Source organism: Conger conger, chromosome 18, assembly GCF_963514075.1.
Source record: "Conger conger chromosome 18, fConCon1.1, whole genome shotgun sequence".
NCBI classification, from domain to species: Eukaryota; Metazoa; Chordata; class Actinopteri; order Anguilliformes; family Congridae; genus Conger; species Conger conger.
This window is the reverse complement of record NC_083777.1, coordinates 21,304,430-21,325,767: the sequence shown is the minus strand read 5'-3', so window position 1 is coordinate 21,325,767 and position 21,338 is coordinate 21,304,430. Positions and strand designations below refer to the sequence as shown.

General features: G+C 41.0%; 1 protein-coding gene across 1 annotated transcript in view; it reads right to left on the bottom strand.

Annotated features, from left to right (window-relative positions):
• LOC133118207 (protocadherin-15-like) overlaps positions 1-21,338 on the bottom strand; it is a 145,518-nt gene that overhangs the window by 110,594 nt on the left and 13,586 nt on the right. The window contains exons 2-4 of the mRNA XM_061228017.1: positions 17,964-18,029; positions 3,585-3,745; positions 1,713-1,868 (exon numbers count right to left, since the gene is read on the bottom strand). Coding sequence (XP_061084001.1) covers positions 1,713-1,868; positions 3,585-3,745; positions 17,964-18,029 — 383 coding nt within the window. The remainder of the gene's footprint in view (positions 1-1,712; positions 1,869-3,584; positions 3,746-17,963; positions 18,030-21,338) is intronic.

Here is a 21,338-nt window from a genome sequence, read left to right as displayed (position 1 = left end):
ATTTTTGGACCAACCAAGAAACATTAATAATTGAATACAATCAAAGGAAAGATGTCTAAATTCTTACAGTTCTGGTTGCATTGGACCAGTGAAGTGGAATATTACTCCATTTGTATTATTTATTACGAGTCAGAATATGCAAACGAAAATGCAAAACATTAAGATACAGAAAACTGCCAGCGCTGAACCGAAATGAGTGCATTTCCCAACCAGTCAGTGCAAATTCACTTCAGATCCAGCATGACCTCAGCCTCACTCAGAGGAACAGGCATGACCTCAGAGCTCCAGACTCAGATGAACAGGCATGACCTCAGAGCTTCAGACTCAGATGAACAGGCATGACCTCAGCCTCACCCCCCCCCCCCCCCCCCCAACAAGCTTTAGAAATGGATAGTACGACCTAAAACAGTATACTGATTGGATTAATCAAACTAGGGGCATCTTTTAAGAAATAAACACAATTATGAATAACTTTTTCTGAGAAACTTTCATTTTGCTTTGCCTCTCTTATCAGCAGCAGAACAGTCTCTGTGTGGAAATGTGCTTTTATTTGACACACTAAAGGCTGCATGCTAATGGATAGTATTTCAGTGGGCAGGACTGCAAGTGCCTAAAAATAAAAATTAAACTTCAAACCAAATGAACCCATGAAAGGGCCCAACCGCTACTTCAGACAAGTCTTCTGCTCTACGCTTAGCCCATCTCTCTCAGACATAGCAGCCATCTTAGGATAGAGACACACTGAGTCTAATTATGCAAACAGCTACCAAATCAAGATGTACCCACCCAGTCCCCTTTGTGCAAGTTTCTCGGTTCTGCAATTGAATTCATTTTCAGATCACACTGATAAAAATCCCAAAGAATGGCAGGTCTCTTTGGCGTTTTCTATTTAGCACCAATAAGTACAAAGCAGTCATTTTCAGAGGTGGAAAATCCAGGTTCAGAAAGAAAAAGTCCACCCTAGTAGCTTGTTCCAATATCCTGGATTTGCCAATTAGCATAATCCATCAACCAAGCCAAGAAGTAGAACTAATTCAGCTGGCAGAGTTCATGGGTGGGAGAGACATATGGCAGCACTTTTACTTTCGGACCCCTGGACTTTCCACTTCTGGTCATTCTCTAGGTTGCTATTTCTGATCTGAATAGGAGATCTGAATTTATCTTTTCTCTGAGTGTTATGGACTGCATGCTGTATTAGGACCAAGGTTACATGACATGGGGGCCTACAGGCTGTCTGTAAGAGCTCTCTTCTGTACTGTATGTAATTGGTGTCCCTTCAGTTCCAGGTAATAATGGTTGAGTGCCTGCTTTACCTTTTTTTCAGGTAGAGTGTGGCAGTGTATCCTAGAAACAAAAATCAAACCTTTGATACAACATTTAATGAAACAGCTATTCCTAAACGTCATCTGAGATTCTTCAATTTACCCATTATCTATACCCAAAGATACGTATAAAATTAATGGATTGTTCAAAGTTTGGTCTTTTAAGTATTCTGTCCAGAAAAAAGGTAAAACTGGAATACATTGTGGATCACCAAGAAGCAGAAATCAGAAGCAGCCCACACTATGAAAAGCACGCTGCGATTAGACAGGACTAACCAGAAGCAAGCTGCGATTGGATTGGACTAACCATAAACATGCTGGGATTGGATTGGACTAACCAGGAGCATGCTGCGATTGGATTGGACCAGCCCCTGGGTTGGGGGCACTCACCTCGTTGACGGGTATGTAGTAGCTAGGTTGCTGGAAGCGCGGGGTGTTGTCGTTGCGATCCTTCACCACAATGCGGACTTCGTGCTGGATGACCGTACCGACCAGCACATTGGTACACTGGACCTGCACTACGATGGACTGGATAGAGGCAGGGGGCTGTAAGGGAAGAGAGTGCCATTAGATGGAGAAAAGCCCACAAGCTTTCCAATTAATCCTCCTATTGCTACAGAAGAAGTTGGTAAGTACTGCAGGACGTAGCAAGGGTTCGATCTGAGTTATTATTGGCAGTGATGCAAACTCCGTGTTCGGTTGTCTATGTTCCTCTGCTGTCTCTCTCGTTCATACAACGAACAACTGTAAATTCCGGTTGAAAACTGTAAGGTTGTATTTCTTTGTAAAAATTGAAAAGCACGTCCTCTAACTCAAGGGTGGAGTTTGAGTGCACGTTACCTTCTAGGAAACACAGGCTGGAGATTCAAGCCAAACACATGCCTGCCCTTATAAGTTTTGCCCCATATTTAGGAAACGGATACACTGACAGCGATTTTAAAAAGACCTACATATATAATTTAAGCATTTAATTAAAATAATCTCAAGTGAAAAAAGCATGACAGTGCTCCCTTAATATTCCTAACATGTTGGCAAAAAGGCAGTACACTTCAGTATGTCTATCTGTAAAGATGAGAAACAGGATGACGAAAATAATTAATTAAAACTGCATTTAAATTCTGCCTTTTTTTAATGCCTTTCCAAAATTTCACAGCAAAATGTCAAAGGTCTCAAGAAAAAGTACTGTAATTACATTTTCTGCCAGTTGCCTGAGAACTGTAACTCCAGAACAAGCAGTTTCTAAATGTCCAAATCTCTTTATTGTCGTTTCGCAAAAATGGATACGGAGGTCAGAAATATCTTTTTGCTTTTCAGGGGCGGACAGATTTCTCCTCACCCCCATGCTCATTTAGGTGGCTCAATCTACTGCAGTTCCATTACAATCCCGCCACTCCTTACATTACCAGCAAGACTGTATGAGACAGACGGGAAATTCTGGGACGTGCAGAAGATTTCAGCCTGAAGGAGGAGAGTCCTAATTTGGTCAAGTGGGATTCTGCGCTCCCCATTCCTACTCCTTTTCCTTCTGGGCCATCTGAGGGTATGTGCAGTGTAAAGAGCCAATCAGAGTAGGTCTGAGTGTATCAGAGTGCAGTGTAAAGAGCCAATCAGAGTAGGTCTGAGTGTATCAGAGCGCAGTGTAAAGAGCCAATCAGAGTAGGTCTGAGTGTATCAGAGCGCAGTGTAAAGAGCCAATCAGAGTAGGTCTGAGTGTATCAGAGCACAGTGTAAAGAGCCAATCAGAGTAGGTCTGAGTGTATCAGAGCACAGTGTAAAGAGCCAATCAGAGTAGGTCTGAGTGTATCAGAGCGCAGTGTAAAGAGCCAATCAGAGTAGGTCTGAGTGTATCAGAGCGCAGTGTAAAGAGCCAATCAGAGTAGGTCTGAGTGTATCAGAGCACAGTGTAAAGAGCCAATCAGAGTAGGTCTGAGTGTATCAGAGCACAGTGTAAAGAGCCAATCAGAGTAGGTCTGAGTGTATGTGTAGTGTAAAGAGCCAATCAGACTGGGTCTGAGTGTACGTGCAATGTAAAGAGCCAATCAGAGTGGGTCTGAGTGTATGCAAGCACAGTCTAAAGAGCCAATCAGAGTGGGTCTGAGTGTATGTGAGCGCAGTCTAAAGAGCCAATCAGAGTGGGTCTGAGTGTATGTGCAGTGTAAAGAGCCAATCAGAGTGGGTATGAGTATACATGGGGGAAGAGTAAAGTAGAGTGGGTCTGAGTGTATGCGAGCGCAATGCAAACTAGCCAATGGGAGTGCTCACATCTCTGTCCAGAACTCGGCCCGTGCTGTTTAGGAACAGTGTCTGCCGTTTGGCATCCAAGATCACCCAGTGGTCATAGTTGTTTCTCAGGGATAAGTAAATGCTTCTGCCTGGGTCTTCAGCTCTTCCATTGATCTGCATATTCTCAACCAGCACTGTCCCTGTAAAACAAACATAAGGGAGCCGATAGACTTATTGTTAGTCCATTGTGCCAGTGTTTCAGCTAAATCGCCTTTTGCATTTGCAGACGTACTGCATGATTCAACAAATCACAGCAAACCTACGACAAAAGGAACAGCACTGACAACAAATACTATGTGACTGTGCAATTACCTTGTCAGAATTCCTACATTAGCAACTGAATAATGGATATTTAAAAGATGTAATTTACATTCAATTCAGTCATCGTCCTGCTTCATTAAGTTAAAGCCATTTCAGAACATCCGTCACACCATACATCTAACCTGAGAAAGCGGGTCATGATAATATTCAGACAATAGGGAGAAAAGTTGAAACATTTCTAAATGTTTCACTGCCGTTCATCTCTCACCAGAACACGCCCACCTCTCAAATATTCCAGAAATGGAAAAACATACTCCTACCATGGCCATGTCACTCACATATACTCCTGACACACACCCTCTCTCTTACATACTGTACACTTATGACATGTCCACCTCTACCACAAATCCCCTGACACACGCCTACGTCTCTCACGGGTATTTTTGGGTACAGTATGTCCTCTTTCGATGTGGGTCACTCTGGACTCGCACACAGAGACACGATTGGGGCAGTTCCCCACCAGAGACCTGCACACACCACCCGTCTCCACCAGTCACCGAGTGGGCCCCCGTTAGACCAGCTGTCCTGCTAGCGTCGAGTGCCAGGAGAGGCGTGTCTGCTGCCCGTCCCCTTGGCCGATATAGCGCTAGGCTACCCTCGGCGCTAACGCTCCCAGACAGTTCTGCACCAGCGCCCTGACCCAGCTCCGAGAACAGAGTGCCAGCTCCATTAAATCACCCGCTGAAACAGGCTCTGGAGGCGTTTCAGTACAGCAGCGCTGGACATTTTTGCAAATGAAAAATAAAAAGGTTTCAAATTTTTTTGTGCGCGCTAAAAGTCATCAAATGACTGAACTGTTTGACCAATGGTGGTATTTGTCATCAACCCTCAACCAACACTCACAAGGAAATGCATTTCGATTTGCCGTGCAGAGAGGAGATTTCAATGTAAATATTCGACAGGCGAAAGATGGAGGCGGAGAGCGGGAACAGTGGAGTCAGCAATCACACCTGGAAACGCTACGAGCTACGTTTGTGCGACACCCGTTCATCGCCTCTTTATTTACAGCAAGATCTTATTTCCAGATGCTTTCCCTGAGGGCAGAGAGATATAAATCTGTGCGCATGGACTCTTAAAGCCAGCGCCTTCACTTGCCGTATTTGTCTCGTGTTTTAATTAGCAATTTCTTACAGTGAACCCTGGCCTCCATACATACTGTTCACACTATCTGCGTCTGACAGTCATTCTGGAGGCGTAGAAACTTAGTGCAGCTACCGGCCTAATATAATACTCTGCGTCAACCTTGTCGTTCCCATTCAAGATTTTAGGTAGTTTGTTTTTGAGTAGGATGCTAACTCACTCTCAGTAAAAGTTTAAGTAACTTCAAAAGAGATCCACCTGGTATATACGTATTATGTTGATATGTTGGTTTGTCCTCTGACAGAAACAAGGAAAGTCTTTCAACAAACAAACTGTATTGACAAAGCCTATGCATATGAATCAAACCTCAGGACTTAATTTGTACTCCAACTGCATTAAGGCAGTATTATAATATTCCTGAGCAATATGCATGCAGTATGGATCATAAAATATTCAGTAGATGCATCTTTCTAAAAGGATTTTAGTTCAAGTATAAAGGTGAACCCGTATGAGAATCCTACATGCAAAATAAAACTATTCCCTGCAGACAGGAAGTACAGCTTTCTTTCTCTACAGCCTTCAGTAAAATCTAAGAACCGTCACCATCAAGATTGATCAAAAAAAGCTTCAGGCAGCAGCAGATTAGAGGCTTCTAGCACCTTCCTATCAAAGATTTCTATACCAGATCATGTGTAATCAGATGTAAACCAGCAAACTGAACAATATACAGGGCATTCAGTATCTAAAAAACTATTTGGTGCTCAATCAAGTTATGTTTATTAGAACAGAATTTGATCGAGCACCAAATTGTTTTTAGTTTCCCAAAATTATTCCCCCAATATTGTTACCACAAATTCTTTTTTTTGTTTTTTTTTTTGGTAAATGACACATTTCGCAACCAAAAATTGGTATTCCGTCATAGCAACAATATGCTAATATTGAATTGGATAGTAAAATCAACAAGAGGAAGTCTTATGTAATCAGACCTAGGGTTTTCACAAGCATGACATTCTGAATAACGATTTATTCTCACAAAAATAATTCCGATTTGTGATTCAATTGCGGGCGTTTAAATGTTATATTCTGTTGTTATAGTACAAGCATATACTTTATGATGAGCAGTTTATTGACACTCCATTATAAAGTTATAAAGCCTTAAAGTACAACACTGCAAAAATGGGCAAGGGTTGCCAGATTTGGCATCTCTGTGAAGGGGTTAATGTAGCTAAAAGGTATTTTATTGAATGAAGAAGACATTCTGGAAAAAAAAGACCGATTATGAGCACGCTATTTCCAAAAGAATAGCACAGATATTTAAAATAAATTGTCAAAGTGGAAAATGGCCCTTTAAAACGGTAGAATAATCAGAAATGTGTTTTTTATTTGACCTGGAATTGGCCGTCTCCACTTTTCACTTGGTGATTTTCTTTTGGAAATAGTGTGCACATTAGCATAGGTGCTCATCTAATTTTTCTGATTATTCTGTCTAAGGCCATTAGCCAACGTTAAGCAACGTTCCCATTCATTTTCAACTATACATTTTTACTGATTTGTTGGACTACCTCAATGATTTTAACTTCACTTGAAATTTTCAAAAGAGCAAACCCAACTCCTTAATCCCCCTTGTGCATTAAATAAATTACATTTTTATATTGCAATTTTATGACATTTTGTCACATTAAGCTTTAATTTTAGCCTAATCTTGTACTTCTTTCCACGTTCTAGTTTTTGTTTTGTTACTTCTACCCAAGTAAGTGCTTCAGCTGCTGAACAGCTGGTTTCATCTTTCTCTCTTTTTTTCATTTCAAGTATTTGCTCATTAAGCCATGTTCAGGCCCATTTTGGGGCCATTTTCCACTACATGAATTCATTAAAAATTCATACTGTGGTATATTTCATTTTCCTTGTCCCCATTGGTAATGATTATGGCGCTCTACACTTCAACATTGTTTACATTTTTTCCCCATCAACATGAAAGAGATTAAGAATGTCCCCAGTGATAGAGCACCATAGAAATAACACAACCTGTATTTGTCTCCGTTTTAACAACAAATGGTTCTTTATAACTGTTTTCAGATGGACTATTATTTCATAAGTGTGCAGGTGTTGAGACATGAATTAAAATGCGTATTTTATTACAAATAATGACCCTTTTCTGTTCAACGCTCACTTTTAGCATATTCTGAATATCTTTCGGATATCAAGTTCAGCACAAACAAATCTGTAAACATGCACCGCCTGTGCATTTTGGTAACCTGCGTGGTTTTACAAAGCTCACATTTGACACCGGTGTGGAGACAATCAATCGGCATGGCTTATCGTATCAGGTATTTATCAAATACACTGCTGCAGACAAAATGGAGCAATTTTCTGCCATTTTTTGTGTTTATCTTCAGAGATTTCGACACCGAAAAGGGAGGCGGTGTGACGGAACAGTCAGGGGGGAGGGCTCATATCGGCAGGGCCGCAGGTTTGAATCCCGCTACTGCTGTACCCATGAGTCAGACACTTCACCTCAAGGGCTTCAGTAAATATCGGGCTGCATAAACACATGGTGAGTAAAATTGTAAGCAATGCCTGGATAACAGCATTTTGCTAAATGTGTAAAATATAATATCACAGACAAGATATGTTAATATGCCATACAACAATATGCAGAAAATGGTATTACACATAGGCCTGGGATGAATCAGTCTGTCCTTGACTTAATGGTCTATTCTCCTGTATCGCCTGGATTCCATCAACATTTGTCCTTCACCTGCACTTATTTATGAATGGAAGTGTGTTATTCACGTTTCTATCATAGTCCATTTGGATGTTTGCCAAGCCTGGCGTCTAGTTTTCTGAAAAAAAAAAAGCACTCAAGATTTATTTGCATGTTGTAAAAGTAAAGGACAAATGTTTATTGAATCCAGGACAAAAATTAAAGAACGTCAGGTAGTTTCAGATACTTAGCTACAATCGCAACTATATTACAACACCCAGGCACGACAAAGCCGTGAAGGGCTTTAGAAAATCCTAAAATGTCTATTAATACCACTGGATATACCTCAACAGCACTCTGCGTGGAGGGCCCTGTGTATGGAGAGCATGGGGCTGGCCAGGTGCCTGCCTGCTGTCGAATCCTCCCTGCGGGATGACTAAGCCAATCCTTCCCCTATCGGTCGAGCTGTCAGCTTCAGGGGCTAGACAGCCCCCTGACACACTGTCAACGCCAAACAAATGCACTCAGGCAACTTCTTTTATGACGAGTCACACGCTCGCTTCCAGAGCAAACAGCTCCCTAATCAGCCATCGATGTGACACACACGCCTGCTTAGCAGTAAACATCTTCAGGAACCCCGACATTGTGCAAAGTAAAAGAACGCAATCAGAGCTGAACAGCAAACAGGGTAGCATGTGTGAAATAATTTAAGACCCTGAGCCAGGGGAGGACTCAATTCCTCTTGTGTCTGGATTCTTATAATTAATTTTTCCTCTTGGCAATATCACTACAGACTTGGTTTTGTGAGGGTTCAATCACAGGGTAAAATGTATTGGTATGAATGTTCTGTGAAATGTGGCACTGTACTCTACATATGTCAAATAATTATGACTTGGCCTGATACATGTAAAATGGTCACAAGTTTATCAACAGGTTGTAGTCCATCCACATACTGTGTCTGAAACTCCTTAGTTTCGTAGTTAAAAGAAAAGTTGTTGTTCAGGGCACCTTTACCAACAGCTGTTCATTTAAGTCATGGGCCTGTGGCAAGTTCAATGATTCATTTTAAAGGGAAATAATTCCTTAGATTACACATGCTATAGAGGTCACCAAGGTCAATCCAAAATAAGGTTACGGTGAAAATAACTGCCAACTGTTCTGGCCATTTTCATATACAAATTCAAGGCAGTGCTTTTGTAGGCCTATCAGGTTACAGTGAAGCAAACACTAACAAAAGCGGACCAGAAGGTTTTCTGGTCATGTAAGTAATCACCATCAAAGATGGCCCCACTGCCAAAATCCCCCTGTCACTGATGTGCATGCCATTAAAATGATGTAAGTAAGTGGATCGTGCAACTTCCCCAAGGTATTAAAATTAAAACACCTAACACCTAACACCTGTCCATCTGCCATCAAAAGCACATGGAACGTGTTGAGCGCTAATTGGTTATCTACAGAAATGCGACAGAAGCGTTAATGGATGTACATTTTCCAGATGATTAGCCACGTGAAGTATCGCTTGTTTTTAATACAAGTAAATGAACACCGTGTTGCCGTTCTGCCTAAAGATATGCAAAAATATGCAAACAAGTAAGATTAATTGGGCCGTTAACTCTCACGGAAATGCGGCGCGCATTTCAGACCGGGACGAAAAAGGGAGTCATGACTACGGATTCGCCTTCGAATCGATGACGAGGCGAATCCTTCCTTTCACAGACACACAAAAGACCAGACGTGCTTAAAATGCACCTAGCCTACAGATACAAGCGTGTTTCTGCCCGCTGTCCCGTACGCTAGTGCACAGCGGAGAGCGTAGCCGTGTATTCTGAGGCTGGAGCCGTCGCTGTCAGAATCAAGGACTTGTGAAATCAATGAAGCGCGCCTGTTCGGCGGTGGACTGCTTTTCAATGAGCCTCTTCAGAAGAGCCGCGGCTCGCTCCGAACAGCTCTCTCTTCCCCCCTTCCTATTCCGCTCTTCCCCACTTTCCTGTAAATTGTCTCCGTGACACAGCACTATACAAATCACACTGAATTAAATAACAAAGCCTGCATATGTTATTTATATTTGTTCTATGGATATGCGGGCTAATCTCCTTGTCAGACACACAGTGTTCACTGCTTAATTGCTTGCCTCCATTCACGCTGCTAAAAATATGAACAAGTAATCTGCCACCATGGCATTAGTTCTCTCGCCATTGAAATATGTGTCCAACATTCTGCAGATAACAAAAAACAAACCAAAAAAAAAAAAAAACATTGTCAGTCTGTAGTTTTACAGATAATACAAAGGCACCCACTCCCGCCAACGCTGGTAAGCAGTGTGGTACAGAAAGGAACATTGACCAGACTAATAATAAGGCGACAAATCAACACCCGGAGAACATTATGTTCAAGTCACGTGACCCTGAACGAGCCGTTTTGCGACAGCCCCCGTCCGTTGATTGGTTCACTGCACTGAGTTACACGGGCATTAGCGCACATTTGCGCTAAGCGAGCGCTGTTCCGTCGCCACGGTGATCCTGGACCCTGGCCACGCGGCAGGTGCAGGAGTCTAATCCACCGCTTTTTCATCTTCTCTTAATTACAATTTCCAGCCTTTTAATTATTTCTACCGGGCAGGCGTGCGTTTATTTCAGCCAAAATAAGATCGGCCCTGAGCAGCGAAAACCCCAACCATTTCCAAAACATAAACAATAACTGCAAAAGGAAAGGCAATACTTTCAGAGTGAATAAGCCCTGTTCAGTTATTATATTATTTCTCTGTACACGGAGCCTCATATAACTTAAATATTATTTAAAATATTATAATGTACATTTATATAGATGTATATTTGCATTTCGCCCTGCAATCATCTGGTTGTGAGCATATTTAATGAGTGCTGTGAATTGCACTAAGCCTAGTTCATCCATACAAAACTATTCAGAATTATGACTAAGCCTCACTGAGCTTTGTGCAAGTAATACATAAAAATTAGATTATAAGAGAGGCTTAGCTGGACTCTTAACTTTTCAAGTTGAATGCTAAACATAAACTTTCATTTTTCTTTTCAGATACGGTATTATCTATTCACATAAACTCAAGTGAGTTTCCACTGATGCTTCAAGGACTCGAGACATTAAAGAAGGCTAAACACAAGGTTTTATCCGGTGTATCAGAAATGGCAGGAATGTCAATTAGCTTTCCTTACTGGGCTTTCTCAGACAAGATACAGGCTCCTGGGTAATATTCTTGAAACAAACCTTCATAAAGGCTGGGTACTGCTATTCCCTCATAAGTACTGCATAGCACCCCCATAAGCAAAACATTTTTTTATCATTATCATATTGTTAATGCCTATGTCAATAGCTCCAATTAGGCATACTGTTTGGCTCACATATACCACAGTAATGTCGCATATTGCATCAGTAGCAATACAACATGCTTATTTGCAGGTACCAACATAAGGTTTCATGAACAATTAAGTTTTGGTGTTATGTACAGCATTTAAAGGAGTTACATAAGGACTAGCCAAAGAGTGTTACTGTACTGTACTGTGCAATAAACATTCTCTGAATCACAATATTACACTGATATGCAGGGACATTATTTCTATTTCCAGAAGGGACATTAATAAAAGAACAGTTTTACCAGTACCCTACTATAAAAATGGAAATTTATACCATACATCACAGTACAAAACTGGACACTTATATAATGGTCTGCATTTATATAGTGCCTTTATCCAAAGCACTGTACAATTTATGTTCTCATTCAACCATTCACACACTCACACACACACACACCAACAGCAATTGCCTGCCGTGCAAGGCACCAACCAGCTCATCAGGAGAAATTGGGGGTTAGGTGTCTTGACCCGGGACACTGACACTTTGGGATCAAACCGGCAATCCTACCAACTGCCAGACGACTGCTCTTACCTCTCTACTCACGTCACCCATATAATGCCAGTAAGAAATAAAGAAATAGATCTTTGGAGAGAAGCATCAACTGTTAAGCAACTGTTAAATTTATTAACATTTAAAACCGTCAATGATGCATCAGGAAATAGATCAACTGAATACAAACCTTGAAAACCTACAAAAGAAGCTGAGTGTCACTGGAGGCTCTGAGACACTCAACCACAAATAAATCATTTAGTCCTTAAATCTGAACATTAAATGACCCATATAAACTGATGCCTTTACTGCGTAGCCCTGTAAGTATATCTTGTTGTTTTGACATTGATTGATTGACTTTAACAGTATTGATGTAGTATCTATAACACATTGAGATGTAGGTACACACTCGGGCATTCAGCATTGGAAACCACGCCTCCATACTTAATTCTGAAATCATACGGTAAGCTGCTTTCAGCTGACCGCAGTAATATAAGTACACACACAAACCACATACCAGGTGAAGGGTTTTCAGAAGAAAAATATGAGCTTTCCCACATTGTTAAAGGTGAGAGGGCAGCTGTTGAGTAACTGGTCTGTGCGCTACAGGTGACAAAGAGGTAAATGAAGCAAGACCCTCAGGTGGGGGGGGTGGGTGGGGGGGGAGTGCTGGATTCTGACAGACATGAGAAAACGTTCAACAGTCTTTCTGTGATTACAGCTGGTCTCTTTCTTCATGGGGCTGTATAGCCTACATGGCAGTACTGTGTACAGTAACAGTGATTACAGTTGGTCTTTTTATTCATGGGGCTGTATACTACATGGCGTTAACAGGCTGCCACCCCCCAAATACACTATCCATACTCAATGGCCATCTTCTTGCTACCGATTTGTGCCTTTAAAATGGTCCCCTTCCATTCTGCCTTCAAAAGCAAAGCCGAAAAACATGGTACACCTTCAGAAGAAAATGGTTCCTGAAGGAACCCTGCAATTTCATAGACAAACCCTATCTGGTTCTTTGTCTGGGAGCTTTTACACTTCACACCAATTATAGAGGGTTCCAGAAAGGACAAAAAATTGTTCCTCTATGGAGGCAACCCAAAGAGCCCTTTCTTTCTGAGGGTGTAGGGGCAAGGGTGTGGTTGAGTGGTCCAGCGGAATTCATCAGCACACCCCCGTACTTTATCCCCCGTGGGTCCATCCTTCAGCCTCAGGCGGCTGTGGGCGTACATGGGCATCACCTCCAGGATCAAGGCCTAATCTACCAGCCCTCTCCAGGCCACAACCTTCTGTCACCCACCATCAACTCACAGGGCCAGTGACTGGAATCTTATCTCGCGCCCCTAACACCCCCGTAATGACATAAATACACAAGGGCGTTACAAAAACACAATAACATACTGGTGGACCACACTTTGAGGGTTTGCAAAAATCACCAAGGAAAGGGGGGCGAGCACCGTTTTAACAACAAAAAAAAGGTCACCCACACTTCACAGGATAAGGTCAACCCTCCTCACCTTCGGGATTTTAATCAAGTTTAATCAAGTCCTGTTCGCCAGTGGCTTCAGTTTATGTGCCCTGACAGAACACATAAAAACCCTCTTGCTCACACTTTATTTTAAGGCCCCCGTTTCAACTGCTACAAAGCAGTCAATAAAGATGCTTCTGCCTATTAATTGGGTGTGACTTTTTAATAGCAGCTACTAAACAGGGTGTGGGAAAGTGCTTAAACCGGTAATAAACTGCTGATTTAATAATGTGACACTGAAAAATTATCGATTCAAATTAACATTTTCCTGTGTTTAGATTTGTCTTTCGTCGATGCTATGCCTTAAAATCGACAAATTAATGTAATGATTTAGTCACCAAAAAATTTAAATCCAGAGCAGGAATCATTAACTGTGCCAACTGTCTCTGTATCCATTAATGTGCATTACTGAATGAATATACAGTAATTCATCCATTAGCTCCATTCAACCGGTATAAAATAGCCTGTAAAGCAAATGTTCACCCTTTTTCAAATAACTAATCATTTTAAACATGCTTGTCTATCATTTGAATTGCTTATCAAATGCACAATTCTGTATGCAGGAGAATGCAAGTGATTCTAATCATGAATGTATTGAGACAGTAAGTTTCAAAAGGCATTGTCATATTCACTCAATGGAACTGTACTTTCAGAAAAAAGGTTTCTTTGGCTTGTCTCCATAGGGGAACCCATTTTAGCTCTTTATTGAACTTTCATGGGTGTGAAATGTGTAAAGGCTCCCAGACTGAGCCATTTTGCCCCCCAAAAAAACACAAGATAAGGCTCTTCTATGGAGTCACAAAGGAGCCTTTTGGACTCCTTCTGTCTGAGAGTACAGGCTGCTCTGTACAGCAGCTGCAAAAGCCTTGGAAAAACCAGAGAATTAGCCGTTCTAACTGCACACTGCAAAAACACCCTGGTCTGCACCAGGAAAAGACGTCTGTTTACCAGCAGAAAAGTGCCCAGATGCAGAAACAGGAAGAAGCGCATACTCTACACAAAGGAAATGTTTCTGTTTTTTTCAGACCTTCATTCTCTAGGAATGGAACAGCGGCTGCAAACAGAAGCGACAAGTTGAGACGGTATGAATGTTCCGGAAATAGCCTGACCACCAGCCGGACATTTACTTTTACCTCGGCGGATAAAGTTTACTCATCGTAGACATCAGACTTTTCCTCCATTAGCAGCTGCAGACAGACCTATTCCTTATCCCTAGATTGAAATCTCTTCAATCCGATTAACAGCTTCCAGGGCTTGGAAAATGCATTAGCTTTTCGCTTTTCGATAAAAATCTACTTTTTGTGATAAATTTGTTCGGTTTGTCTGGCATCTGTCAAACTGTCTGTGTTTCCGACATGCAGAATAAATTAAACATGTCATGTTCCATTTGCAAAAAGTCTGCTTCGATTCCTGTCAGCATTCTCACAATACTGACAGCTCCAAAAGACAATGCGCTCAACAGGATTGCACAGCAGTACAAAAAACATCTAAATATTATGGCAAGAAATAATTAGTATGATAAACGCATCTATTGTCGGGAATCTGTGTGACCTAAACATCACCCTCAACAAATATAACAAGGCTGTCTGAGGACTCATGTGATGTTTATCCTTTTTCACGGAATACTAATATCCCATTTCATTTCTCAATTCACAATTTGAGGCCATGGTCACGAGAACTTAAAATGAAGCATTCACAAGCAGTTTTCTTTGTTTACGCTGTTAATAGTGTTGTAGTTAATTGAACTTCAAAGGCTTTTGTGTATTTTTGTGTTCTTTCCTGCCAAAACTGGTTTTTTTCTCACCAAATTTCAGGATACTGATTTATCATCCCGGTGAAAAACTAATTGCCAACTTAACTGGTTGCACCACCTTTAGCAAGAATAACTACAATCTAACACTTCCTGTAATTTGATATCAATCGTTCACATTGCTGTGGATGACTTTCATCCCAGGTTTATTTACAGATCTGCTTTAATTCAGACACATTGAAACATATGTGTCTGGAGAGGGTTACAAAGCCATTTTTAAGGCTCTGCGACTCTACTGAACCACAGTGAGAGCCATTATCTCCAAATGGAGAACACTGCTTAATCTTCCCAGAAGTGACTGGCCTGCCACGGTTCCTCCAAGGGCCGCAGAGACACCTTATCCAGGAAGACACATGATCCCAGGAGAACATCCAGAGACCTGCAGGCCTCTCTAGCCTCAGCTTATGTCAGTGCTCTTGACTCTACAATACGAAAGATACTGGGCAAAGAAGGGATGCATGACAGAGCAGCAAGGAGGAAACCACTGCTAGCCAACAGAAACATCAACACTCCTCTCACACCCTGCACAGCACTCGAATATTTGGAAAAATCTGCATTTCAGATTTCTGGGTCTGGGCACCCTTCGAGACTGATTTCAGGAGGCTTTGGGGATTCGTTAAAAAAGACCTTGGCTATCACTCCCTGTAACACAGGCTACGGAGATTACATTAGTTATAAAGACTACATTATACCATGGCTCATGTCTTGAGAAACTGGTGGAAAAATCCCACAACATGTCCGTTACAGTCATAGAAACAGTCATAGAAACACAGCCGTGAAAACCTCCTTAAGGGAAAAGCTGAATCTTCCATTCATTCAACACCTTGGTCAGAGTTCAAAATGATATAAATATGAAATTATGCATAAAATATCAAATTATGAAACTCTGTCTCTGCCAAACTTTTTATTATGCAGTTTGACTCAAGTAAAACCCTCTAAATCAAAATGCAATGAATCTTACAAGTGCATTGCATTTGTCAATCACACTTTGCATTGGTTTAGCACAAATGCAACAAGAAAGCTTAACAATAACAACATGCATTATTAACTGCCCCAATAAAAGAGTCCAAACACAATTTTGTTTTGTTTCATCAGTAGAATGTGTTAGCAGTGATTTCCATTTATTGGCTTTCTGTCTGAAATAAAAGCCATTTGCGGGATGCAGGTTATAATTCCAGTCATTTCTGCCGCTTACAATACCTAGCTGGATGGAAAGTGAAAGTAGCACACATTTAGGAGGATTGTTTCTTCGGTGTGTAATGAAGGGTCTGTTTAACATTTCATTTCCTGTCTCAGACCTTAGCATTTCATCAGTAAAATAAAGACAAGACTGGAGATGGCAAGGGCCTACATCCAAGCTAAATGACTGGTTTATGAAGGAGATTATCACAAATCCACTTCATACTGTTAGCTGTTTTATAATGAGCCAACAAGCACTTTAGAAAACTGGAGGTGTCTTCCTGTGTACACGCACCAATGTCAACTGTGCAGATACTCAAACTATGCATACTGCTTACACGTATGTGCTCATTAAAAAGAGTGCCATGTTATTTAATGCAGTCTCGGCGTCAAGTGCTCGTGTAAACTTGGACAGAGACTACCCAATGCTGCCTCAAAGGACATTTTAAAATGGCCTCACAGTAGCTACTGTGGTTCATCCAAATCGCAGGAGGAAATAAGTATTGTGCCCACTGGGACTGGGAGAAAGCAAATTAATTCTGTAAGACAAATTCAAAAATGCAAAATCCATCTGCTGCGATTTTAGCTCATTAAACACCTTTAACCTGTGACAGGAATGCCCACAGGGCCTTCTTGCACCGGCTTAATTGCATCCCCCAGTCCCTGGGCATCCCAACCAGTGACAAAGAGGCGCTATCGACACAGAGAAGTGTGTCCGCACACGCGGCAAGAGGGGGGCGCCGTCGCACACATACCGACACCTACCAAAGGCCACTCGGGAAAACGCTGAGTTCAGCAGCCTGAAATGTACACTTTCCACCAGCTACAATAAGCCCGCAACCCATGACAGCTCAACCTTAGGGAGGTCAAAAGGACACTCAAAAAATGAGCCATTGGATTTGCTTAAAGAAAATATGGACAGTGGTTGCATATTATTAAAGTATTCGTGTATGTATGTTACTTCAACTGATTAAGTACAGAGTTGGAGTCCCATTTGCTTAATAATAATGTGTGCAACAACTGTTCATAATTTTATTTAAAGAATTTAAACTTAAAAAGTTCATAAGTAATCTTTTTTTGGAATAAATACCTACTTTTCTTGTTGTGCTACAATGTTCAAAACAATGTTCAGCACAAATATTTCTACAGACTAACAGCAGCACCCATTCAGTACAATTCACTTTCAGTATTTTTTCCACCTATTTATTCGACTGGTTTCTTATCCAGAGAAACGTAAAAGGCCAACATGGCATGACAAATTAACTGGCTCCAAAACATAACTGAGACCCATCTCCACTGAAGCAACCGAGAGCATTATTAAGCTTTCTCCCTGATCAGGTAAATGAAAACTGCTCTATGCTTCCTGACTGGGACGGTAATGAAAGCCATCCTTCTGGAGAACACAGTGCATGCGATGGCAAGAAAAGAAATCACTTAAAAAACCAAGGATAATGTTTCTTACCGTTTTAATATCCCTAAAACCTCTGGCATACTGCACTATGGATGAATAAAGTGCATTTTTTTTGCAAGGATAGGATAGCTCACTTAAGATAATTACATTTCTCAAAGTTCTAAGGGGTCATTGCTTATGCATATTTTAATCCTTTTTGCTATAGTGATGGACGCTGATTATTGCCTGAACTTTACTCACAATAAAACAGAAATGTTAATTATTTTTTATTCACAAACAAAACTGAACTTCGCAAATTAAAATTCTAAACACATTAAAAAAGATGCACTTGCATTTCTTCACAAGTCAAGGTTGCTGACAACGGTTGAGTATAGGCCACTGTCTTTCAGCGATCCATTGGAAACACTGTATAAAACCAAGCATGGGAATACTGAAAATATAGTACATACCATTCGGGCTCTCCTCTTCTATGGTTACAATGGTTGCAGGTGGACCAGTTCTGGACAATTTGCATACTGAACAGAAAGAAAAAAAGATAAAAAGTTCGAAAGTGTTTCTCCCAGGACGATACAACATTAAAAAACACAATGAGCGTGAAGACTTAAGCGGGAGCATTAAGATGGAGACACCACGTGAAGCATAAATGCATGACGTTCCACACAACCACGATGGAGAGAGGGCAAAAACACAGCCACAGCTACTGCATACGATGGCCGCTATGTTTACTGTGGTCATAAGTGGATATGAAGGGACCGAAGTGTGGAAGAGAAAAGATGGCCGTCTTACCCTCATACTGCCAGTCTGCAGTCAAAGTTAGTCACCAGGAGAAAGCAGAACAAATGACGGAAGAAAAAAGTATGAAAGAGATTGTCCGTACAAAGCAGAGTGCTGACGTTTAAAAGAGGAAAAGCAAACAAAATAAAAATAAATAAATAGGGGAAACATATAGGGAAGGAAGAGAGTAAAGAAGCTCACATACATTTTCAGAAATCATCACATATTAAAGACACAGTTACATGTTTGGGTTTGGTTAGCATTGCATGGCTTTGCTAATTGCATTGGCTACTTTGGTGAGAAACATTAATAAAAACCAAGCAAAGAAGGGGTGAGATGTGTCTTAATACAGTACATTACATTGGCAGATTGGTAGCATGAACAGACATTACAGTCAGACAAGAGGTGAAGCAGTTGGGAATCTTCAAAAGCTACCTATTGCTATAATAAAACCATTACTATTATTTGAAGTTCCTCAGCTAGATACATTAGCATTTAGTATAATTGCCCTGTGTATAGACTGTATACAGTAGCACACACACACACACACAAACTATAATATGAGATACACAGATGCCATCACTAATTGTTAAATTACTGCAAGTGGCCCTCACGATCCTGGTCTCCCCCTACAGTTTATGGACAGCCAATCAGGGAGGGTGGTGTAGAGTTACATGATATCAGCCGCATCACTGGGGTGCTGACACCTGAAACGTGACCTCCTCGGGTTTCCTATTGACCATCTGTTGACTAAATATTCCTGCACAACTGAACACCTGTTGCCAGGCGAGAACATACAGATACTCTTACAATCAAATATGCATGTGTTAGAGGCCTCCCCTCCTCTGTAGCCAAGCAAATACTTACATTTAAACATAAACATTCAGGTGAAAATCAATAATGTAATGCCTTCAAGGAGAGGCACTTTGAGGTCTGTGTTACAGTCAAACCAAAACGGAAAAGGCCTGGGTTCAATTAACATCTGTCCGTAAGTGACAGTTGAGTGCAAAATAAAACAAATTTTCCTAATACATGGTTCAGGAATACACCAAACTGTGCCTGTATTATGCAGTTAAATCAAAGAAGAATGGTGACTCATACGTGGACATGCTGTTCTGAACCTGGCTGTTCTCCCTGCGGAATGTTTTGAGCCAGCGATGACACTGGATAACAGAGTGCATCATAATTTTTTATTTTTTTCCTGCGTCTCCAAGGGAACCCTAACTGTGCATTATGAACTCTCCCCCATGCTCCATAGGAAATGCATTTAATCAAGGTCTGCTGTTTTATGTTTTCAAATAGATAATGTACAAATGTGTAGCTACTGTGTACAGTTACTAAACCGTGAAAGGTAAAGAACATTTTGCTTTAATTTTCATAATAAATATTAGTCATTGCACTTTGACAAAATAATCAATACTCTAAGGAGACAACTTTCTCAAATATAAAAAGACAAATTTCACAAACAAAAAATCAAAATTCAAACATCTCGATGTGAAAGAAATACAACTCTCGGTTATGTACAGTAGGTCTGGACATAACAAGCATCTGCATAAATTTATGGGTATATATAAAAAAAACTTATAAGTGCACGTTTGCCAATGTTTGTATTAAGAAGCTCATTCAGAATGAACATAAGATCTTTATGGCTGGAAGAGCAACATAATTTGAGTATACTATAAATTAAATGGGTCCAAATTCTCATTCCTGGCCCCCACCAAGAGGAACACGTTTGATCCATCTTCACAACCTCAGGGAGCAAAATTCCCCTTCAGGGCTGTAATGGCAGCACATTAGCCTGCATTCTCTTTCTCCTCCTCACACCCTCTCCAAGTTTACATTTTTCCCAACTGCTGGTTCGGTTCCAGCTTGATCTGTGGGACCCCAGGGCTCTACTGAGATTTCATAAAAAAGTCAAATATTCCTATGAACAATACATAAGCCAAGTAATAAAGGATGCGGGTTGGGACACTAAAGTCTTTACGGTTCTCAAGAACATTAAACTGAAAAGCTTTGCAGGCTATCCGGCCTAGAATGGAGAATACGGGTGTAGTCAGGTTTGATGCCATTGCAGTGGTTGATGCCATTCTGATCAACAAAGTCGAGGGTAACAGTACCTCATGGGAGCAGTGTAATGGCCCTCCAGAACTCAGTGATCTCACAGAGAAAACAGCACCACAAAACAACACCCCTTTAGATGTAGGCCTACATTTACTTACTGCTGTAATGTTGTATTAGCAGCACCCTTACTGATTTGTTATCTGAAACCTAATCATAAATAGTACTTATCCTATCTTATTATTTGTATAGCACCTTGACATACATGTCAGCACAGCCCAGTAAGACCAGTCAGTGCTTCATGTATGCTTAAAAAAACAATTACATTACAGTATTTAAAGACGTTACAAAATAAAAAACAAGTACACAAAGTATTGCATTAGGACTTCACCAGGGCAACTGCTCATAATTAAACAATTTATTCACAATTATTCTGAATTATGATGACATATTGTTTTGTCAGGATGAGATACAGTTCTGATTCCAAACCACACAGGAAACATTCCTCCCATTTGACAACAACCTCTTTAATAGATTTGTCTTCTAAATATGCGTTCTGACAACAGTCATAATATATTTCGAAAATGAGGCCCTCTATGTCTGTGAAGAGTTGTGAGTGTATTGAGAATTTAATCATGCTGATTCCATGAAGGGAATATCCGACTATCATTCATACAAAGCAGTATATTGTTGAGGAGTGTCACGTTCCGTGTTTCTGTGTTCAGGCTCCCTTTCTCCCCATGACGTGTCCACACCTTATTTGTATTTCCTCCTTGGCAACTGTCTGACCTGTTTCTCACTGTCTTTCGTTAGCGTGGCTTTTAAGCCTGCCTGTGTCTGTGTTTCTTTGCCAATTTGTTTTTATGCTTGTTCCCCATTGTTCTTACCTCTGCTGCCCTGGCTGCCTGTTCATTTGCCCTGCCTATCTTTTTGTTTTCCATCCAGCCACTTGCCTGCTCCTCTGCCCTACCCCAGACCCTATACCCTCGCTC